The sequence below is a fragment of the Canis lupus genome, chromosome 12 (genome assembly GCF_048164855.1).
Source record: "Canis lupus baileyi chromosome 12, mCanLup2.hap1, whole genome shotgun sequence".
Taxonomy (NCBI): domain Eukaryota; kingdom Metazoa; phylum Chordata; class Mammalia; order Carnivora; family Canidae; genus Canis; species Canis lupus.
Genome location: NC_132849.1, coordinates 53,942,051 through 53,962,314, shown reverse-complemented (window position 1 = coordinate 53,962,314; position 20,264 = coordinate 53,942,051). Strand labels below are relative to the sequence as shown.

Here is a 20,264-nt window from a genome sequence, read left to right as displayed (position 1 = left end):
CAGGAATCTTTTCATTAACAAATAAACTTAACTTCCTGAAAGATGCATGTGGAGGAACACTGGGACACAAGACTAAAGAGAGGCAGAGATTGGGCCAGGAAGGGCTAACGGTGCTAAAATCAAGGCTCATCTGATAAAGATCCCTTTGCCCCAGGATACGTATGACTGAGTGATGGATGTAGGCTTACCTTGCTTGCAAGAGTGTAAAATTTAAACGAGATGAACCCTAACATATACTGCTGATTCAAGTGTAACAAGCAATGGAGCCTACGTGCAGTATCTACCAAAATTCTACTGCACTACCTTCGAACCCACGAAGTCCCATTTCTAGCAATTTGTACTGCAGATAGGCTCACACATGCCCACACATAATTAGAGATGTTCACTACCACAGCATAGTGTTTTTAAAATACAAGAGAATGTTGGGACAGCCCGGGTGGCTCAGCAGTTTAGCGCCACCTTCAGCCCAGGGCGTGATCCTGAAGATCCCGGATGGAGTCCCACGTCAGGCTCCCTCCATGGAGCCTGTTTCTCCCTCTGCCTTGTGTCTCTGCCTCTCTCTCTTTCTCTCTCTCTGTCTCTCATGAATAAACAAATAAAATCTTTTAAATAAATAAATGAATAAAATACAAGAGAATGCATTTTTATCATGAACTAAGTTCTTTAGAAAGTCAAACAATGGGATATTCTACATCCATCAAAATGGATCAAGCCTATATGCACTCATGAAAAAACCTTCAGTATAGACTATAAGTGAAAATAATGAGATACAGAAAAGTATGTACAAGTAGTAAGCACTCATTTGTGACTTAAGAAAGAAAAGGCTGACATCTAAGAAAGTATTTTGGAAGGGTACACAGGAAAATGACTTAAAAAGATAGCTGAGGGATAAAGTTAGAGGAATGGGAATAAAAGAGTGAATTATTGTAAAACATATCCTTCTTTGTATTGTTGAATATTTTTATCTTGTGGACATATTACTTCTTCAATTAAAAAAACTAGTTCATAATAGTTTCATTGATAAGAATGTATGGGCTGTTTTCTATATTAAATATAACTGTGAACATTTAAATATATGCAGGCTCACAGGTCATCATCAGTCTGGTGTCACCTTATACACATACAATATTTTTTCCAAATTAAAGCGTGTCCTTGTGGGAGGAAAAAGGGAAATATTGGAAGTGTAGATTTTAAAATGATCTGTGAGAACACCTGCCAAAAAGATTTAGGTCAAACACAACTCCCAGTTTCAAAAGCTATTCTATTTGATATTTTCATCATCTGTAATAGAAATACAATCCCTTAGGAGGGAAGAAAAAAAAATTTACTATTTTTAACAACTCTGTCAAGTTCAATAACATGGTTTAAGAAAACATGGTTCTCTCTGTAATAAGATATCACTGGGGGAAAAAAGTTTCCTTTAAGCTTTTAGCCGCTAGTCATTCGGGAGGAAAAAATAAACCTAAATAGCTACCACCATCATTACATCAAAATAAATTCCAAACGGGCCTAAAATTTCAATGTAAAAATTTTAGGACAGGATTTAAAAGGGAATTAAAGGTCTTTCAAAGGATGACACGCAAGACAGGAATTATAAAAAAAAAAAAAAATAACAATTAAAATCTTTAGATTTTGAATAGCAATTTGAAAGATAAATCCTACATATAAAAACTTTTGACAATGTGGTTTAAACATGTGAGAGAGGCAAAGGGCATATGTCCTTTTACGCACAAAAAGCTCCTAAGAATCAATAGTAAAAAGGGGCACCTGGGTGGCTCAATCAAGAAACCGATTCTTGGGATCCCTGGGTGGCGCAGCGGTTTAGCGCCTGCCTTTGGCCCAGGGCGCGATCCTGGAGACCCAGGATCGAATCCCACGTCGGGCTCCCGGTGCATGGAGTCTGCTTTTCCCTCTGCCTGTGTCTCTGCCTCTCTCTCTCTCTCTCTCTCTCTCTCTCTCTCTCTGTGTGTGTGTGTGTGTGTGTGTGTGACTATCATAAATAAATAAAAATTAAAAAAAAAAAGAAACCGATTCTTGGTTTCAGCTCAGGCATGAGCTTGGGGTCCTGGGGTTGAGTCTGGCTCTGTGCTCAGCTGGAAGTCTGCTTAAGATTCTCTAGCCCCCTGTCCCTCCCCCCACACCTGCACTCAATGTTCTCTCTCTCTCTCTCTCTCTCAAATAAATAAATCTTAAAAAAAAAAAAAAGAATCAACAGTTAAAAGACCAACCTTAAACTTCCAGGACAACAGGCCAAAAGAGGAACTGAATTCACAGTCCATAAATTTCCACCTGGAAGGGACCTCAAGAGTTTTATCATCTCATCAGGTCCCTCATCCTTAAATAGAGCACGAGTCATGTAAAACACACAGCCGTTGCCTCAGTGTGCTAAAAATTTCCAGAACTTGAATCTGCAGACTAGCTCATGAACCTTTTCTAACAGAAGCAATGTATAATCTTACAGATAATCATCAAGAAAGACTGGGAAGGCATGCTGAGAAAAAGGGTCACCAGAAAGTTGATGAATATTCATAACGTCATTATCTTTCTGTATTCTAACGATAAATAACTGTGCCCCACACAGTGTAGTCAATTCGTACTTGTGTCAATATATTTTGTAAAGGAAAGAATAAAACCTACAATGGAGTCTGTGTATTCGGACTTGTTCCCTCCCTCTCAGGGAAGAATACAGAATTCCTCTACCTGGCCAGATCCATGCAGCTATCCGTGAGGTTGGTGGAAGAATTAAAGTACTCTCTGCTTGCAGCCAAAACCAAGTCGATACTTCTTTCATAACTGACCCTGTACTGGGTTTTCCCTTTATGGGCTCCACTAGCTGGTGGATTTATTGAACAAGCGCTGCAGTGCATCATCTGCCCAGCTAAGTGGATATTTTCAAGGCGGCTGGAACACAAAAGGCTTTCTGTAAATATCTGGGAAAAAGAAGAAATTTTAATTAGTTAAAGAGGCCAGATTCAGTTTTCAACAAAATGAGGACTCTGATATCCAAATGAAATAAATTAAAAATACATCCATCCTATCGGTGGCAGTTATACAACACTGTAAATGCGCTAAATGACAATGAAGTACACTTCAAGTGGTTAATTTAGGTATGTGAATTTCATCTCAATAAAAGAGATTCATCTATTAGAATGAAGAAATAATTTAATGGAACTAATATGAAGCATAATATAGGTGATCCTTGAACAACAGGGGATTTAGAGGTGAACTACCCTGGAGTCAAAAATCCCCATATAACTTTTGACTCCCCCAAAACTTAACTACCAATAGCCTACCATTGACCAGGAGCCTCACTGATATTATGGACAGCAATTAACACATTATTTTGTATTTACTGTATTCTATAACTGTATTCCCACAATAAGATAAGCTGGAGAAAATATTAAAATCATAAGGAACAGAAAATACATTTTAGTACTGTACTTATCAAACAAACAAACCCACATATAAATAGACTTCTGTGGTCTGAACACATGTTGTTCAAGGATCAACTGTATCTTAAAGATTTACAATGAAGTCTGAGTAAGATCTCTGAAATTCACATTCATTAAAAACAGGATTCTTTAGACATACTGTCCCATACTCAATAGGTCCCACTCTGCTTAAACGATTTATAACAAGCAGTTCAATTTTTTAAAAGAAAATCTTTGAATATGACAGATATAATTTATAAATGCTTCAAGCATCTAAATTCAGTCTCACAAGCTAAATAGCCAAGCTATAAAAGTAATGTTGATTTTTATATTTTTCCAATCTGCAGACTAAAAACTATTTAAATAAAACAAGAAAAAGCCACTGATGGAAGGTATTCATGAAAATATCACTGTATTCTACTAGGCAAATAATAGCATCAATTAACATAAAATTTATTGTGTAATTGATATTATTTATTACTTAGTCCAGATAAGTCCTAAAGAGATCTCTTTAAATCTATACTAATAATGTCAATATATAATTAGTATAAAAACTTCCCAAGAATGTTCTCCCGTATTAGGCCCCAGCTGGATGAGGATAACACAGAAATAGAAATAAGAGATGGAAAAAAAGCAGATTTCATGGAGATTCAAGAGTTTTCTTACAATTAAGACTACCCAATTTTCATAGGATCCCCTTATTTTCACTTGTTTCTACGTTTCTGGGAAAGGCAGTATTTTTAGACAGGGCTTTATTAAAATGACAAGGACAAAATTACTAACATCTACAAGGGATGTGCTACAAAATACCTATTGTAACAAAAAGCAAATTACTAATGAGCAAGCCTGATCATTTATATCTGACAGGTGAAAAGAGCTTACTCCAAGTGATCCAAATGACTTAGATATAACAGTTTCTCTATTCCTTTGGTTTATTCAAGTAAGCCATAAAGGATTAATGTCCAGTTGAAAAATACAACTCACCCTAAAACTTAAGGTTTTGCTAAAATGAATACAGATTTCTGCTCTACATTCTATAACTAAATCTTTAACTTTTTCAAAATTGTATCACTGAGCTTTCAAATTATTTTACAAGATAGCAACCCTGAATAGCCAAAAGTCAGTAAGACAATATAGTATAACTAAAAAGGTAAATATTTAAATTGTAAGTTTGCCAAATCCCTATTACCTTCCTCTATAGCCATTTCAAGCTATTATGTTTTCAAATGTTTTCTCAAAGGAGAGAGGCCAATAGCCAGAAATTAAAATATCAAAGCCTAATAAAAAGGTGTTAAATAAAACAAAATATTTAATATGTCAAGTTATTATGAGCTAGTTTGAGTATAATATATTTATTGCCAATTTTCCAATCAGAATCAGAAACAGAAAAAGAGCAAACTAATGCCATTCCAGCTTAAAAAGACTACTGCAGACATATAAATGGTGGTTAGGGTTTTGGAGCCCATGTGAATATAGATTTTTCTCCTGGAATTGGAATTCAAGTTGTACTTCAGATACAAAAGGGGAAGCTACTGGCAGTTGTATGTACACGGCGTCAGACTATAATCATCAATGTAAACTTCACACTCATTCAAGCATTTAAAAACCTGAAGTTCAAATATAAAACCAATTCTCAACAGTCTGTATTAGCACTCTTTTGTTAAAATTACCTTGAATAAAAATACCAACCAATTTCACAAAATAGAGACCTGTTTTTATAACTCATTTTATCAACAGGTCACACTTGGCAATGTCAGAGCAGAGCAACACAAGAAAGAGTCTATACAATTTCATGTTTGGCCTATTGACAGAAAAACTCAAAATGGAAACCTACTTTTAAATTATATCTCATTAAAAATGTGTCAGCTGGATCATTTTTCCACATGAACTAGGAGTAATTTGGTGATTAGGCACATACCTTCCCCAAGTAATAATTCAACCCCCCTGGGTTACATTCCTACGTCAATTAGCAGCCATTTCTGAAGTATCCTTTGTGTTCTGGATGTTACAATATACACTGGGGGAGAGGAGGCTGAACATGAATATGATAATGTCTACCTAGGGGCTCATGACCAAAAGGCAAAAACCACACATGGAAACCAGTTACTGCATTTAAAAGAAAGACTATAATAGAGACACATTACATGAAAGGACAAAGGCAGACATCCTGGAGGGCATAATTAGTGAAGTGAGTCCTGAAAATTATCAGCAATTTGTAGATAAAGGAAAGAGGCAGATATCCAGGCACAGAGAACAATGCCGGTGGAGTCAGAACCAGGAAGCAGCCTGGTGCCAGGAGAGCCAGGGCCTAGTTGATGGAAGCAGTAGAGCGTGGGGAACGCGGTGTCCCAGTACATGAGAGTAGCACGGGGAAGAGCAGACAGGGAAGCTCGATCTGCTGGGCCTCTTTATGCCATGCTAAGAAGCATGGCCACTTTCTGATGCTAGCATGGAACAAGCATCAATTTCCAGAAAGGGAGTGTCATGAAAGGACTGCTCTGAATCAGTGTAAATTAGAAACAGGGAAGTAGAGAGACAGGTTCAGAGGAATTGCAACTTAGCTGAGATAGGACAGATTTGAAAGACCTTCTCTCCCAGCTACATCAATCAAACAGGCGTTAGTGACAACCAAGACTACAGAAGTGAGAGGAGGCAAGGCTGAGTCCGTTTCCTGGCTGAGATCACCTTGCCAATGACCACTGTTGCAGTGAACAAAGATTGTGGGCGGTGGGGGGAGAGGGTAAGATGCGCTAGGGTTCAACTTATAAAGCACTACTCAATTCATGGCTATGACTCGATCATACTACAGAGAAACTTATGGTCACCACATCTGTGTCCAGGAAACATACTGTAACAACCAAACTTTCCAAATTAAAAGGACTTCCATGTGTTCCATGTATCAAGTTACCTCATAGCAAGCATCAGAATCCAGGCAGGTGTAAACATTCTGCTGCATAGTTAACATGTCCTGCAGCAACATTCTCCAATGAGACTCACTGACAGGAGGCTGCCTGCAGGCCAGGAGGGGGGAGAAAAAGAAAAAGAAAAATATTCATGAAATCTCTCAATTGGCCAAAAGTAAAAAAAAAAAAAAAAAAAAAAAAAAATTGGCATCACCATTCTATATACCACACAGCTCCCAAATGATCAATAGGAATGATCTCATGTGAATTTCCTTCAATCAGAGGAAAAGTGGCTCTACATCAATGCTAGAGATGCTGCCCAAGCCACCTCGGTTGTAGGCTGCCTAGACACAGAACTAGAACAGTATAAAGTGATAATAGCAAAGGTAAGCAAGCTGTGAGTTTCTAAGATAAAATAAAGCACAGTAAGATACAGCAGCTGTGATATAGCAGAAAAAGTACTCAGAAGACAGGAGAATTGGTTTCGGATCCATCTTTATCACATTACAATCCCTCACAGGGAATCTTCTTAACTTCAGCTACACGTGTAGACCTAGAAGGCAACCAGAGGCTACCCCTGGTATCAGTTGAGAGGCTGGGGACCTTGGCTCACCAACAGGGCAGCACTAATGGCTCCTCCCACTGGCAGTCCTCACATTAGTCCACTGACACGAGCTCCACAGGAGTCATGTTCATCCCAGGTGACAGCCCAGGTGCCAGAAAACAAAGTCTTATAGGGTAGTGGCAGGAGCCGCCCTATCTAACTCAGTAAGAAGTCTCATGCCCCACAAGCACCATTAACTGTTTTAACAATTCCAAAGGCACAGTTCTCATAGCATGACGGGGACCACACTCAGGGGCTTTTTTTATGCTTTAGGCTTTCCTATCAGGTTTTCCAATTCATTTCCAGTTCCACCAGGTCAGAAGCAATTTACCAACCAGGGATCAGGTTTACACAACCAATGAGGCATACGCAGTCTTGTTGATCAAATACCACTTTATGTTGGTATCCAGGGTTACAGAGTTAGAGAAAATTAATGGTTCAGATTCTCCTGCAGAAGAGGTTTTATTAACAAATTCACTAACAGTCACTTATTAGCTGCATGATCATGAACACTTAATGTTCCTGAATTTCAGTTTCCTCACTTAAAGCCCATCTTGGAGAGTGATAAGAAATGGAAAAGATTAATTCTGATAAAACACAGGCATTGAAGCAAGATGTTCCTAAGTATAAATGTAAGCTCAATTACCTATACGGCTCTGAATATGTCTCTTAATTTCTCTGAGCTACAGATTCCACACTGTAAGGATTAAGTAAAACTAGAATGTATGCAAAGACATTCCCCCTCATTTTTCTGGTATAAAATAGTATTCAATAAATGTTAATGAACGAATCTAAAAGTTACAAACACATCTCTTTGGTTTCTATAGTTACACACATGATTACTAATATTGTGTAGCAGGAGAGAGAAGGTGCTATAATTCTGCCTCCCCCAAAAGTTCACCTTTGTTGAATATATATGAATTTGGCATCATTATTCATGTTTACTTGCTAGTCCTGACATGATACATAATCCTGAATCTCATTGTTGAAAAGGGCATATTTTATTTTGTTTCGTGTTTGTCAAAAACCACCTGGATGTTTCTTTCCGATGTACTTTCTCCGTTTTTATGCATTAAAAACAGGGCAAATAGACTATTTACACATAATAAAGTCCCTTGGCAAAAGCATGTATTTGAGATCAATCCTATGAAATTTCTGGTCTTCAGGAACTTTTTCACCTAAAATTTTTAATAAGCAGATGCTCATTTTCTTATACTATTTTATATTTATTACACAAAATGAATAATTATTTCTATCCTATATGCAATAAAGCATAAGAGAATACATTTTTCCCCCAGCCTACAAACAGAAAAAACAAACTGACATATCTGCATGTCTTCCAGGATAATCCCTGAAATGTGTCCATTAGTTAGACTGTGGTATGTGAACTCTTTGGGTGAACTTCAAAGAACTGGAGGGTTCTTTCAGATTTGGCTTGCAGGTAAATAAGTTGCAAAATGTTTGATGAATTGAGTGTCCATCTTGCACCAGCTGGATAATATCAAACCTAGGCATTGTCTAGCTGAATTCAAATTCTCATAGCCCAGCTGTTCTTCTGGAAGCCATCAACACTGGGGACAGATGGTATTAATGTTTTCTCACACATGGCTAGCCGTAAGTACAGGTTCTAATTAAAATAAATTATAAGACATTATTTACAATGGCCTTTTCAGAATACATTCAGTAAATATGAACCAAGAGTAGAACTGGAGGGCACTATACCAGAGAATTGCAAATTAACAGAGAGATCCCTAAATATAAACCTGAGGTATTAGTTACAGCCTTGGAATAGAGGTCTATTTTCTAAGGAGAAACAGTATTACACTCAAGATGGTAAGACTTGATTTGTGCAGATTCAATGAAATTTGCTACCATTTAGAATATGCATAAGAATATTCCATAGATGTTGAAGGCCAAACCATGGTAGCATAGATGAAATAATTATGATTCGCTTCAAATTAAGTAGTTTGGAAAAGAGGCCATATTCTCTTACATATTCAGAGTAGAACACAATGAGTAGAGATTAACTTCAAAGACTTCAGAAGTATTTGAAAAACTCAAGGAAAAGACAGGAAGTAATCTAGATGCAACAGCAAAGTTTTCTCGAAGAGTAGGTTCTGGAGTAGAATCAGCATGATTAGAAATATTGACCATTTGTTTCTAGTTGTTAAAAAAAGAAATTAAGACCTGAGTTGCCAAAATCTTTTAAATTATTCACTTAATAATTATTGAGAGAGGGCCATTGATATATATGGTCCCATATTAGATGTATGAGAACTATAATACTTGCCCCGGAGAAGCTTATGATCTTGAAAGGAACATAAGGCACATAAACCAATAACTACAGTAATCCATTGAAAAAGACAGATAGGGAGAGACAGGTACAAAATGCCAGGGGATTTCTTAGGAAGGAAAGCTCTTTGAGCAAGCCACTACTGGTTGCATTCCATAAACAGTTTACTACTATTAACTGAGCTCAGGATTCCTGGAGCCAACTAGTTGGTACATGTTTAGCTCTCGTAGGGCTTGGGAAGAGGTAGAGCTGTCTCTATTTGCAGATGACAATGATACTGTATACAGAAAATCCTACGGAATATCCAAAAAGAACAAAAACAAAAAAGAACCTACTGGAACTAATATGGGAGTCCAGCAAGGTTGAAAGACACAAGTTTAACATATACCAAAATCAAAAAAATATACGTCAATATATATCAACATTTCTTTTTTTTTATATCAACATTTCTAAACAAGAGGAACAATCCAAAAATTAAATTAAGAAAATAATTCTATTTACAACAACAAAAAAATGTTGAGAATATAGTATACAAATATTCATAGATTTATCTATAAAAAACAAACCTCAAAACAACTCAAAAGTCCATGAACCAGTGAATAGGTCAACAAAGTGTGATAAATCCAAAATGGAATACTATTCAGTAAAAAGAATGGAATAATTATTGATCCAGGATGCAACATGGACGAATAACAAACTAAGTATGCTGAGTGGGAAAAGCCAAACAAACAAGAAGCATATACTAGATGATTCCATTTAGATAAAATTATAGGAAATACAAAGTAATATACAGGAACAGAAAATAGATCAGTAGTAGTCTGGGGAGAGGTTGAGGGGTGATGAGGAGAAGCAAAGGGGAGAAGAATATAAAGAGGCAAGAAGAAGCTTTTAAGAGTGACGTATTTATTTATCTCCAGTGCAAGATGGTTTCATGAGTATCTACATATATCAAAACTTATCAACTGCTACACTTTAAACACGTGTAATTTAGTGTTGGTCAATTATAACTCAATGAAGTAAAAGAAAAAAAAAGCAGTATTTATTTTTAACCATATACAAATATCAATTAATTTTATTCATTACTTACTTGCGACCAGTATGCCTGGTCAACCTAACCATCAGCTTGCGTGCCTCTTCTGAGCTAGACTGAGTGTTCTTAACAAACGAAACTGGTTTCTCAAGTCCATGTTTCTCCAAAAGCTCCGACACACTAAAAGTGAAAGATGAATTTTTTTTAAAGTCTTGCTACCAAATTAAAAAAGTCTAAGAGTCTTAAATATACAAGTAGCACTTAGGTGTTTAGTACTAAAAACAAAAAGCGTGTAGAATGATGCAATTTTACACACTGCATTATTCTCAACAACAACAAAGCTAACAATTATATATCTGATCTTATTTCCTGTACTTTTATTACAATGTACTTGGAATCAGTAACCCATTTCTTAAAAAGTATGACATATCTTTAACTAAAAGTATTTTTTTTATTATTTTCCTGTACTCTAAAAGCATCAAATCAGTAAAATAAGCCAAATCTATCATTTCAATGCTCAGCTTTAATTCTGAACAATCCTACAGAGTAATTTGTTATATGTAAGGCTGTTAGAAAGGCAATAAACAGGGGTGCCTGGGTGGCTCAATGATTGTCTGTCTTTGGCTCAGGGCATGATCCTGGGTCTGGAGATCAAGTCCCACATCAAGCTCCCTGCAAGGAGCCTACTTCTCTCTCTGCCTATATCTCTATCTCTCGTGAATAAGTAAATACAATCTTAAAAAAAAAAAAAAAGGCATAAACAATTTTAGAATTGGAACCACATAAAAATCACAAGGTGCAATCTCTCTCTAGAATCTGATCTATAAAAACACAAACTATGAAACAAATGTTATCTCCTATGAATCTTCTTGAGATATCCCATTCACTAATTATCAGCATCATAAATATATGATGGTTGGCCTCACCAAACCTCACATTTATGAATTAACTATATTTATAGAATGTGACTGGCTAGAATTCATTAGCTCTTCATAAAGACAGGTTTCATGGGTCATGTCACCTGACATCCCATGTATGCTAAAGCATTTTTCAACAATCAGCAGCTATGAGGTGGAACAAGAATAAAAAGTTCTTATTTTAAAAGGTCAGGAAAAAAAATAAGTCAGTAACTTAAAATAAACAGCGGAAGACATGGGTACCATCCAGAAACCAACAGGGTATAACTGTTTCCTTGAGGTAGTAAGATCACAATCTGACATCAGGATCACTCATGGTTATATCTGGGAACATACTGTGCTTATTTCACTGAATCTTTTTGAGATCACTCTTCCCAGTTTCATTAGGGGGAAAAAAAGGTAATCATGCAAATTTGTAAGGAATGAATCTATACTGACTTAAGCCACTAAGCTTTATTCAAATTATGTTCAACTTTCTAGAGACCTTGAGAAAAGGAGAGACATAGCCAAACTAAAATAAGCAAAGCTTGAAAAGAAAGAGCTTGATTAAGCATTTTTCAAGAAAAAAAAAAATGCATAACTTTCAGAACACAAAGTAACAAGCAGCAAGCCAGGTAGTTACAAATAGAGGAAACAGAAGTCCTAAGGAAACTGAGCAATTAATTCTTCATTCAACTCACATACAGACGTGGCACAAAGACATGGTTTCCTTAAAGACAACTTGAAATATGTTTATACTCAAGTTCATTAAATTGAATGAATAAAACTAACTAGTAGACTGAAAATCAGTATACTTTACTATTCATATCACCACCATAAAGTGATGGTATTACCTATAATTCTATAATTATATGTTGGAAAAAAAAATCTTATCCCTAAAATTTCTTTTTTAATACAGATATTTAAAAATCACTAAAGCATCTTCATATATTCATAAAAATACTCGTAAACAACATGTGACTTCCTAAATAGCATATAAGAAATTTCAGGCTCCAAGGTAGAAAGTTTAGTGCTTCATTCTGATGTGAAGAATATTATTACCAAGTCAGTTGAAGGCTCTCGTGCAGTTTGCTCTAATCCAGATATTCAATCAAATGTAATAAAAAATGGAAGTCAGGAGTTTAATAAATATTGTTTGCTGGCAGATACAATAATTGCTGCAGGAACTAACATTTCTTGTGTACCTACTGTGTAGGAGGCACTTTCAACGCTTAATCTAATGTTAATTCCATTATCTCATTAGTTAGAATCCATAAATAAGAAAATCCGGGGTTCAAAGATCACACAGTTTGTAAATGGCAATGCCTACATTTGAACACAGATCCCCCAGTCTTCAAAATCCAGGCTCTTATTACTTTACCACAGGCTAGCAGTATGCTTATATTAAGAAAACTCACTCCTAAGGGAGTCAAATAAATAGGAAGTCAAACTGGAAACAACCACCAGACATATGGAAAGTTATTTCTTGGACAGACCTCCTCCATCAGCACAGAGTCAAGAGACTATCATTTTTCTCACCTGAGAATTTGTTCCAGTTGGTCTACCATGTCATGAAGAGCTGTTGTTACCTCTGTTTTATGACTAAAAGATTAAGAGAAAAAAAAAATTAAGGTTTAGTACTACACCTTTGTATGTAAAATACAATACTCAATTACATGAAAAAAAAAAAGAAATGTTTCCCTTATAGTTAATGTACAACTATCTTAGACTGCCAGGCAAAATTTTAGTCTTATTTCCTGAATGCATTCAGCATCTTTCATGACTCAAGAGATTAAGATAAAAAATACTGGACTAGAAGAATATTCTCTATCACTGATTAGTGTGATATGGCCAACTATTTCTTGAAGAACTTTTAGTTCGATTCTGCTAAAAGGCAACAAAGCATTAGAAATCAATTTTAAGTCTTTTTTTTTTTTTTTTTTAATAAGCGTTAAAGGGTAAAATCACCATTTGGTTCTATTCTTTTAACCAGTAAAACAGAGTAGGAAGGATAGCCTTGCATATTGGTTTTTTTCCTAGGCCTGTCTATATCCCTTCCACCCTCTATGAAGTTTCCATTAGGATTCTATATATAGGACTTCTTCCTTGTCCTCATTCCATCTGCATCTACTCCAATATTAAGGAACCCAAAGAAGCACAGCCATTATCTAGATAATCCCTAGAAGGTAGAGGAGATAAAAAAGCAAGCCCCTTCTGATGAAGCATGTGGACAGGCAACTAGGAGAAACATTATCGTGGCAAAGGATCATATACTAATGAAAATGTGGCCAGTAGAGTAGATTTATTAAGGCACAACACATGTACAAGTGAATGTAGGGATCTGTCACAAAGCTGAGATGCTACTTAAAAGTATCCTTCAATCCTACATAACTACTAACATGGAGGGAATGCTCCTAACCGAGAACCACAGTACCTGACACTCGCTGGTGCTTTCCAGCCAACAATGCAAATGAATTCCAGCAAGATCTCAGAGTCTATTATTAGTAAGATGACCAAATAAGAATCTCCATCTGGATTTAGAAAATTAAAAACGCCCTAACTTGAACAAAAAAACCACTCATTATTTTTAAAATTATCAATCTTTCCTGGTCTAACTCTATTTGACAATTATTCATGCAATTTACAAAGATCATACTATCTTTTTAAACCAGGTTTTAGGCCTTGAACTGGAGTGTTAAGTTTGGGTATGTTACATTTAAACTCCTTCAAAAGGTCCCTTGTCACAGCTATCTTCTATTAACATACTATAGTACTGTTTTAATTATGTTTTGTGGCTCTACAATAAACATTTGTCACTGATTTTCAAGAATACAAGATATTTTTCTTTGTGAACTGACATCCATAAACATAATAACTAAAGTTTTTTCTCAGTCACATGGAATATGCTTACCTACATAAGATGCACAAAAAATAATTAGGTTAAGTAAGTGTTCATTTCCTAAATAGTGAAAAAACATAACAGTTTACCATTGGTAAATGACCATGTAACCACTAAAAATGAACTAATCACAGGCAGAATAAAATTGATGACCCTGGCATGAAGAGAACCACAGGAAAAATATTTTTAAGTCCAAATTTTAATACTAGCCTATTAAAATTATAAGTTATTTAGAAAATTATAATGTGAAATATAACCATTAGGAAATAAATGGAAAACAAGAATGTATCAATCCAGTTTTTGTAGTTAACAAAAAAAAAAAAAATCTGTTAGATCAAAAATCATTTATCTGAAGCCAAGAAAAAGAGACATTTCTTAGCCTACACACTCTTCAAAAACACACTAATTCTGTAATTATAATGTCTACATTAAAAAATGTTCTTTTAATATCATCATTCCATTGATACTTCATGGTAGGCAAATTACTATTTAAAAATTGACAGATCAGCTCTAGTTGATATTTATGCTTATATTATCTTACTGAAAAACAAAGTCTAATACATTTATTTCCAAAAATTACACATATTACTCGGGAGTCAATGAGCTTGACTAGGTGGTTCAAGTACAACAAAGAAGGCACAAAGCTGAAAGACAGTCCATCAAGTTTCCTAGTGAGGTCATTTAAGGAAGAAACTCCCTACCACTTCTGCTCTCTAACACAGATATTAAGAGAAGCCTCTGAATCTCTTGTCACCCCCCAGGAAGAACAATTTTCCTACTAACACCCTGATAACCACTGAGTTCAGGTTTCTAAATGATGGGTAATGACATTTTGCTACAAAATCGGTTCATATAATGCCTTTTGCTGCCTAGTGACAGTCATGGCTCTCAGAGAGACCAACAGTTCACAGAGGCACACCTGCTGTTCCTGCTCTTTACAAAGGACATGAGATAGCCTATGGTCATATCTGTATAGGTCCGAGTAATAGACACATGCTGAGGCACTCTGTGATTTACCTTGCCTTATATGAAGATTTCTTAAACCTAGACTGAGGAGGAGAAGTACATATTAAGCATTACTGCGGTCTCCATTTAGCCTTACCACTGACAAATCTAACTGCTTGGATTCCTTCTTGGTAGTCAGTACTGAGACTTGCTGGTGAGGTGATGAATAATAAGGATCTACAAATTACCCAACATTTCTATAACATAATACAATTCTAAGATTATCCTACACAAAAAAATCAAAACTGAAACAAGAGAACAAGCTAGATGCTCACATACATGACAACTTCCCAAGCACTCCTATAATGTAAAGGCTTTAACCTGTTAGATGGCTTCCAATCAGCTTTTTTTTTTAATGTCTTAGATATAAATTAGTGATCGGGAATCACTCAACACGGAAGAAAGTCCCTAGAAGTAAAGGCAGAGATACAAACAAACAGGATATGAAAAATGAGAGGCCATGGTGAGAAAGTGGTGGTGCAGGGAGGACAGGTAGGTGTGCATCTCTGAAACAACTGGGATACTATCTTTTATTTAAAGTTCCTGGGATTTAAATAAGAAAGCCAAAATAAATTTTAAAATTTGAAAGATGGATGAAAAGATAAAACTGAAGAAACTCCAGATCTTTTTTTTTTTTTTTTTAAGATTTTATTCATTTATTCATGAGAGACAGAGAGAGAGTGAGAGGCAGAGACACAGGCAGAGGGAGAAGCAAGCTCCATGCAGGGAGCCTGACGTGGGACTCGATTCTGGGCCTGCAGGATCAGGCCCTGGACTGAAGGTGGCACTAAACCGGCTGAGCCACCTGGGCTGCCCACTCTCAGATCACTAAGCAAAAGGTCAAAAAGTGGGAAAAAGGATAAAAAGGGCAGTTAAGTAAAGAAAAAAGTATTTTTTTAAATGGAGGAAGATAAAGGAAGGGAGTACAAATTATATTACCAAGGAAACTTATCAAGAAAGAATATAAGAAAATTTCCCAAAGATCTGCAGGACAGGAGTTTCCAAATCGGAATAGACTATCTAAATGAACAACACAACAAATTTAGACTCACAATAAAACACATCCTTATGATAGTTCAGGACATTAGAGGTGAGGAGAAGGTACTAGAATATCTGAAAAGGAAGAAAGGACATATACAAAGTAGTGGTTTACAACGGTGTAGGACAACTCGACAACCCTGGGAGGGGAGGAATAGGGAAAGGTGATCATAAACCTACAACTGCACACACAGCCACACTTTCTATCAAGGTCAAGGGGGCAGTTCTGGTATCCTTCTGACATGGGACAGTCTTATAATAAAAATACCTCTATGTAATCTTTGATAGAAAGCTATTAAGATTGTGTTCCTTCAGAATGATAGAATAAGTGAACGAAGGAGAAGAGATTCCAGAAAGGTGATACATAACATGAGAGAGCAGAAAACCAAAGGATGGCCATTATGCAGAATACAGGACAATTAACCCACATGGAAGCAAGAAAAAGGAATTCCAAGAAGGATGTTCCAAAACAAAGAGAGAGAAGGATAATGGGAAAAGGGAACGAACTGAGATTTGTCTCAGATTTGACCACAGAAAATAGTTTTCTATTGAAAAAGTCTTTCAAGAAGAGAGGAGATAAATGGAAACAAAACAAAAAAAGAAAAGGAAATTCAAAAAAAAAAAGAAAAAAAGAAAAAACAAAACGTTGAATAAAAGGGAAATATAATCATACCCAGCTCTACAGAACCAATATTTACATAACTGGATGAAAATACTACCTTAACCACACTGAAAAAACAGTAGAAGTAGGTATGCGGGGAGGTAGAGTTCCATAAAAGGAAGTCAACAATCCTAAAACTGCAGTTACAACAGGAGCTGTTTTCAAGAAGGCAGGCAAAGACCAGAAGAAAAACATGTTCTATGCAAGTATTTCCTGTGAGAAGACAGGTATTCGAGCATAGGGAAGGTGGGGCGGCAAAGAGTTGTTCATCAATTACATTACTTTATAGTTACAATATAGGAGAGGATTATGTATCTTTGGATCCTTTGATTTTATTATTTTATGTTTTTTATCTAAGTAATCTCTACATCCCACATGGGGCTCAAACTCACAACCCTGAGATTAAGAGTCACATGCTCCCCTGACTGAGCCAGACAGGTACCCCCAGACTCCTTGATTTCAGATCAGCACCTCCCCAGCTCCAACATGTTTTCCTCCATGACATGGACTTTTCAAAGTGAGAAGGCCAGGTGACCTATAGAGTGTCTCCCACTCTGCATTTGTTTCCTTCATGATGTTATTTAACTTGTTCCCCTATACCCTGCATTTGCTGTAAAACTGAAGTTCAGCCCAAAAGACTGATTGGACTAAGAGTGAACAACTTTACTTCATACTGTATCTCAGCAGGAAGCATGTGACACCAGGCTGACTGTGATACCACACTTGGTAGCTTGAATAAAGGTGATAGCAGTTAGACTTCTACTTGAGAAAGCCAAATTTCCCCTCTGAAATGACCAAAAAAAAAAAAAAAAAAAAAAAGTTGCTGAGGAAATACTTTGGTACCATGCAAATATCCTTTACCCATCAACCTTCCACCCACCTGATTGCAGTACCATTAGTGACTGCATGAAATAATTATTTCACAATGGAGTACAAAATTGGTAATTTCTATCATTCATTTCACAAAATACATAAATTTCCTTAGAAGAGAGAGAGGGAGCAGCATTAGTCAAACCACCCAAGACTTATTAGAAACAACCTAAGTGTCCATTAACAGATGAATCATGAAAATGTGCTAATTATATATACACAGTGGAATACAATTCAGCCATAAAAAAAGAAGGAAATCCTGCCATTTATGATAACATGGACAGACCTCGAGGGCATTATACTAAATGAAACAAGTCAAAGAAAGACAAATACTGTATGATGATCTCACTTACATATATGTGCAATCTTCAAAAAACAAAAAACAACAATAAACTCATAGGAAAAGATGAGATTTGTGGTTAATCTGGGGTGGGAGTGGGAGACATGGGAACCGTATAAAGGTGGTCAAAAGGTATAAACTTCCAAGTATAAGATAAGTAAGTACAGGGAACCTAATATACTTTGGTGACTTATAACGTACATGTTGCAATTGAGGAACAACTTGAGAAACCAACTGAAACCAACCAAAACACTGCTATATGTTATCCTTGAAAGTTGCTATGAGAGTAAAAGATCTCATCATGAGGTAAAAAAAAAAAAATTTTTTTTTTTTTCTATCTGTAGGCAACAACACATGTTAACTAAACTGACAGAGGTCATTTCACGACCTATGTACATCATCATCGTGTCAAACAACGCAAGCTTAGTGCTGCATGTTAATTATATCTCAATAAAACTGAAAGAAAACTAAAGTAAAATAAAATGATGTATATTCATACATTACCACTTAAACACGATTATTATAGACAAGGCCCCAAAACAAATAATTCACAGACGATCACAAACCCATAAATACAAAAACTCTTAATTAGAAACACAAAACAGAGATCTCATGGTCTATCCACTAAAAGCAAAGTATTTTTTTGTTGTGGTGGTGGTGGTATTTTTGTATTTTATCGGATAATTTATCACAGTTGACAAGATTATAGTGACTGCTCAGAGACTGCTGGAAAAACAAAAGTTTATCTCTAGGCAACAGGTGTGCAGATGATTCCATTTTCTTCCCTGTATATTTTTTATATTCCCAAAACTCTCTCAAATGAACACTCAGGGAAGCAACATTTTCGTGTTAGCTGTTAGGATGAAAACACAACAATAAGACCCTCATGCTGTGGGTTCTTACCCGTATCCTCTTTGTGGAAGACATTCTAGTATGTCATAGCAAAGAGACAGCTGGTCATTCCGTTCACAATTGTAGATGCACTCTAGAGCTACTGCCATCAGTTGGTCCTGATCAGGGATAATTTTTTGCTGCAGCTAGAGAAAATAAAGCATGCAGTACTAAACGTCAGTAGATTTACAGTCAGTTTTTCCATAGCCTAGTAAACTGTCAATAGAATATTAAATAGTGCAATTAATCAGCTGCAAAAACAAATCTTGACTTTTCTTTAGCTTACAGACTTTTGGGGTCTTTAATAATTCTAAGTGAAATCACATTTTAATTACAGAATCAGCTAGAAAAGATAATTTGTACCCATAAGCTTTGCATCTGCTAAAAACAGATTCTTCAATTTATGACCCATTCAGGATCAAGTAGATAGAAGAAACACAGTGAATTAAAAAGGCAATTCATTAAAAATATTTCTAACCCTAAAGCCAAATTTTATGTGTTTCAATTACAAAAATATATAAAATTCCTTAACTACTATTCAGAGATGTTTGAATCTACTATTTTTCAGTATGCATTATATATTAGTCATGTAACTAAACAGTACTGACATTCTATTCAGAAGAAGTCACATTGCAATGCAGTAATATTCAAATCACAGAACACACTCTGATGCAGAAAGCTGGCTACTATGGGTCACTGTCTCTACAGGATACACATTTCCCATCACAAACCAGACTCTCTTATTTTCCGGGATATAAAAATACTGTATTTGTGCCTTGTCTTCTCATCTCTACAATTAGATACTAATATCTTCCTAACACCATTGTTGTGAGGATTAAAATTAATACATGAAGAATGCTTACATTATTACCAAAGACACCAAAATGTAAAGTTGAAACTGTATTCTTAGAGCCCTATTCAATGACAAAATAAGTTTCAAGTAATTTCCATAATAAAGATCTAGTGGTTTTCAACATTTTAGTATAAACTCACAAAACCAGATTAAGAAAGTGACGGACAGAAGCTGCCAAACAAAGGCATCTTCTCAGTAGAAAAACCACATCAATGGACGGGAAGAAGAAATAGTCAAGGTTACAGGGAAATGAAGTTTTCTGAAGTAGCAGGGTTAAAGGAGTTATATACATTTCTTCAAGGTGTTAAGAAAATTGACATTTGACAGAGTTATCCAAGGTCGCAAAAGTGTCAGACAGAGATGAACAGAGCATAATAAAAATTATTATTAAAAATTAAAATTGTTAACTTTTCCGATTTCTGTGTGCCAGGCGCTATTTCTATGTGCTTCATATGTATTGATTCCTAATTCCTCAAACCATCCTGTAAAGTTAATATTAGCTCTATCTCAGTTTTACAGAAGGGGAACTCTCGGGCACTGACAAGACACA

The 20,264-nt window shown here is 35.8% G+C and overlaps 1 protein-coding gene across 3 annotated transcripts in view; it reads right to left on the bottom strand.

The window, feature by feature from the left end:
- NBAS (NBAS subunit of NRZ tethering complex) overlaps positions 1-20,264 on the bottom strand; it is a 319,184-nt gene that overhangs the window by 160,534 nt on the left and 138,386 nt on the right. For all 3 annotated transcript variants that reach the window (XR_012004753.1, XM_072771031.1, XM_072771030.1), the window contains exons 26-30: positions 18,874-19,007; positions 12,697-12,759; positions 10,319-10,441; positions 6,340-6,442; positions 2,701-2,930 (exon numbers count right to left, since the gene is read on the bottom strand). Coding sequence is in view for 2 of the 3 variants with exons in the window: in XM_072771031.1 (XP_072627132.1) it covers positions 2,701-2,930; positions 6,340-6,442; positions 10,319-10,441; positions 12,697-12,759; positions 18,874-19,007 (653 nt within the window). In the remaining variant the exon portion in view is untranslated. The remainder of the gene's footprint in view (positions 1-2,700; positions 2,931-6,339; positions 6,443-10,318; positions 10,442-12,696; positions 12,760-18,873; positions 19,008-20,264) is intronic.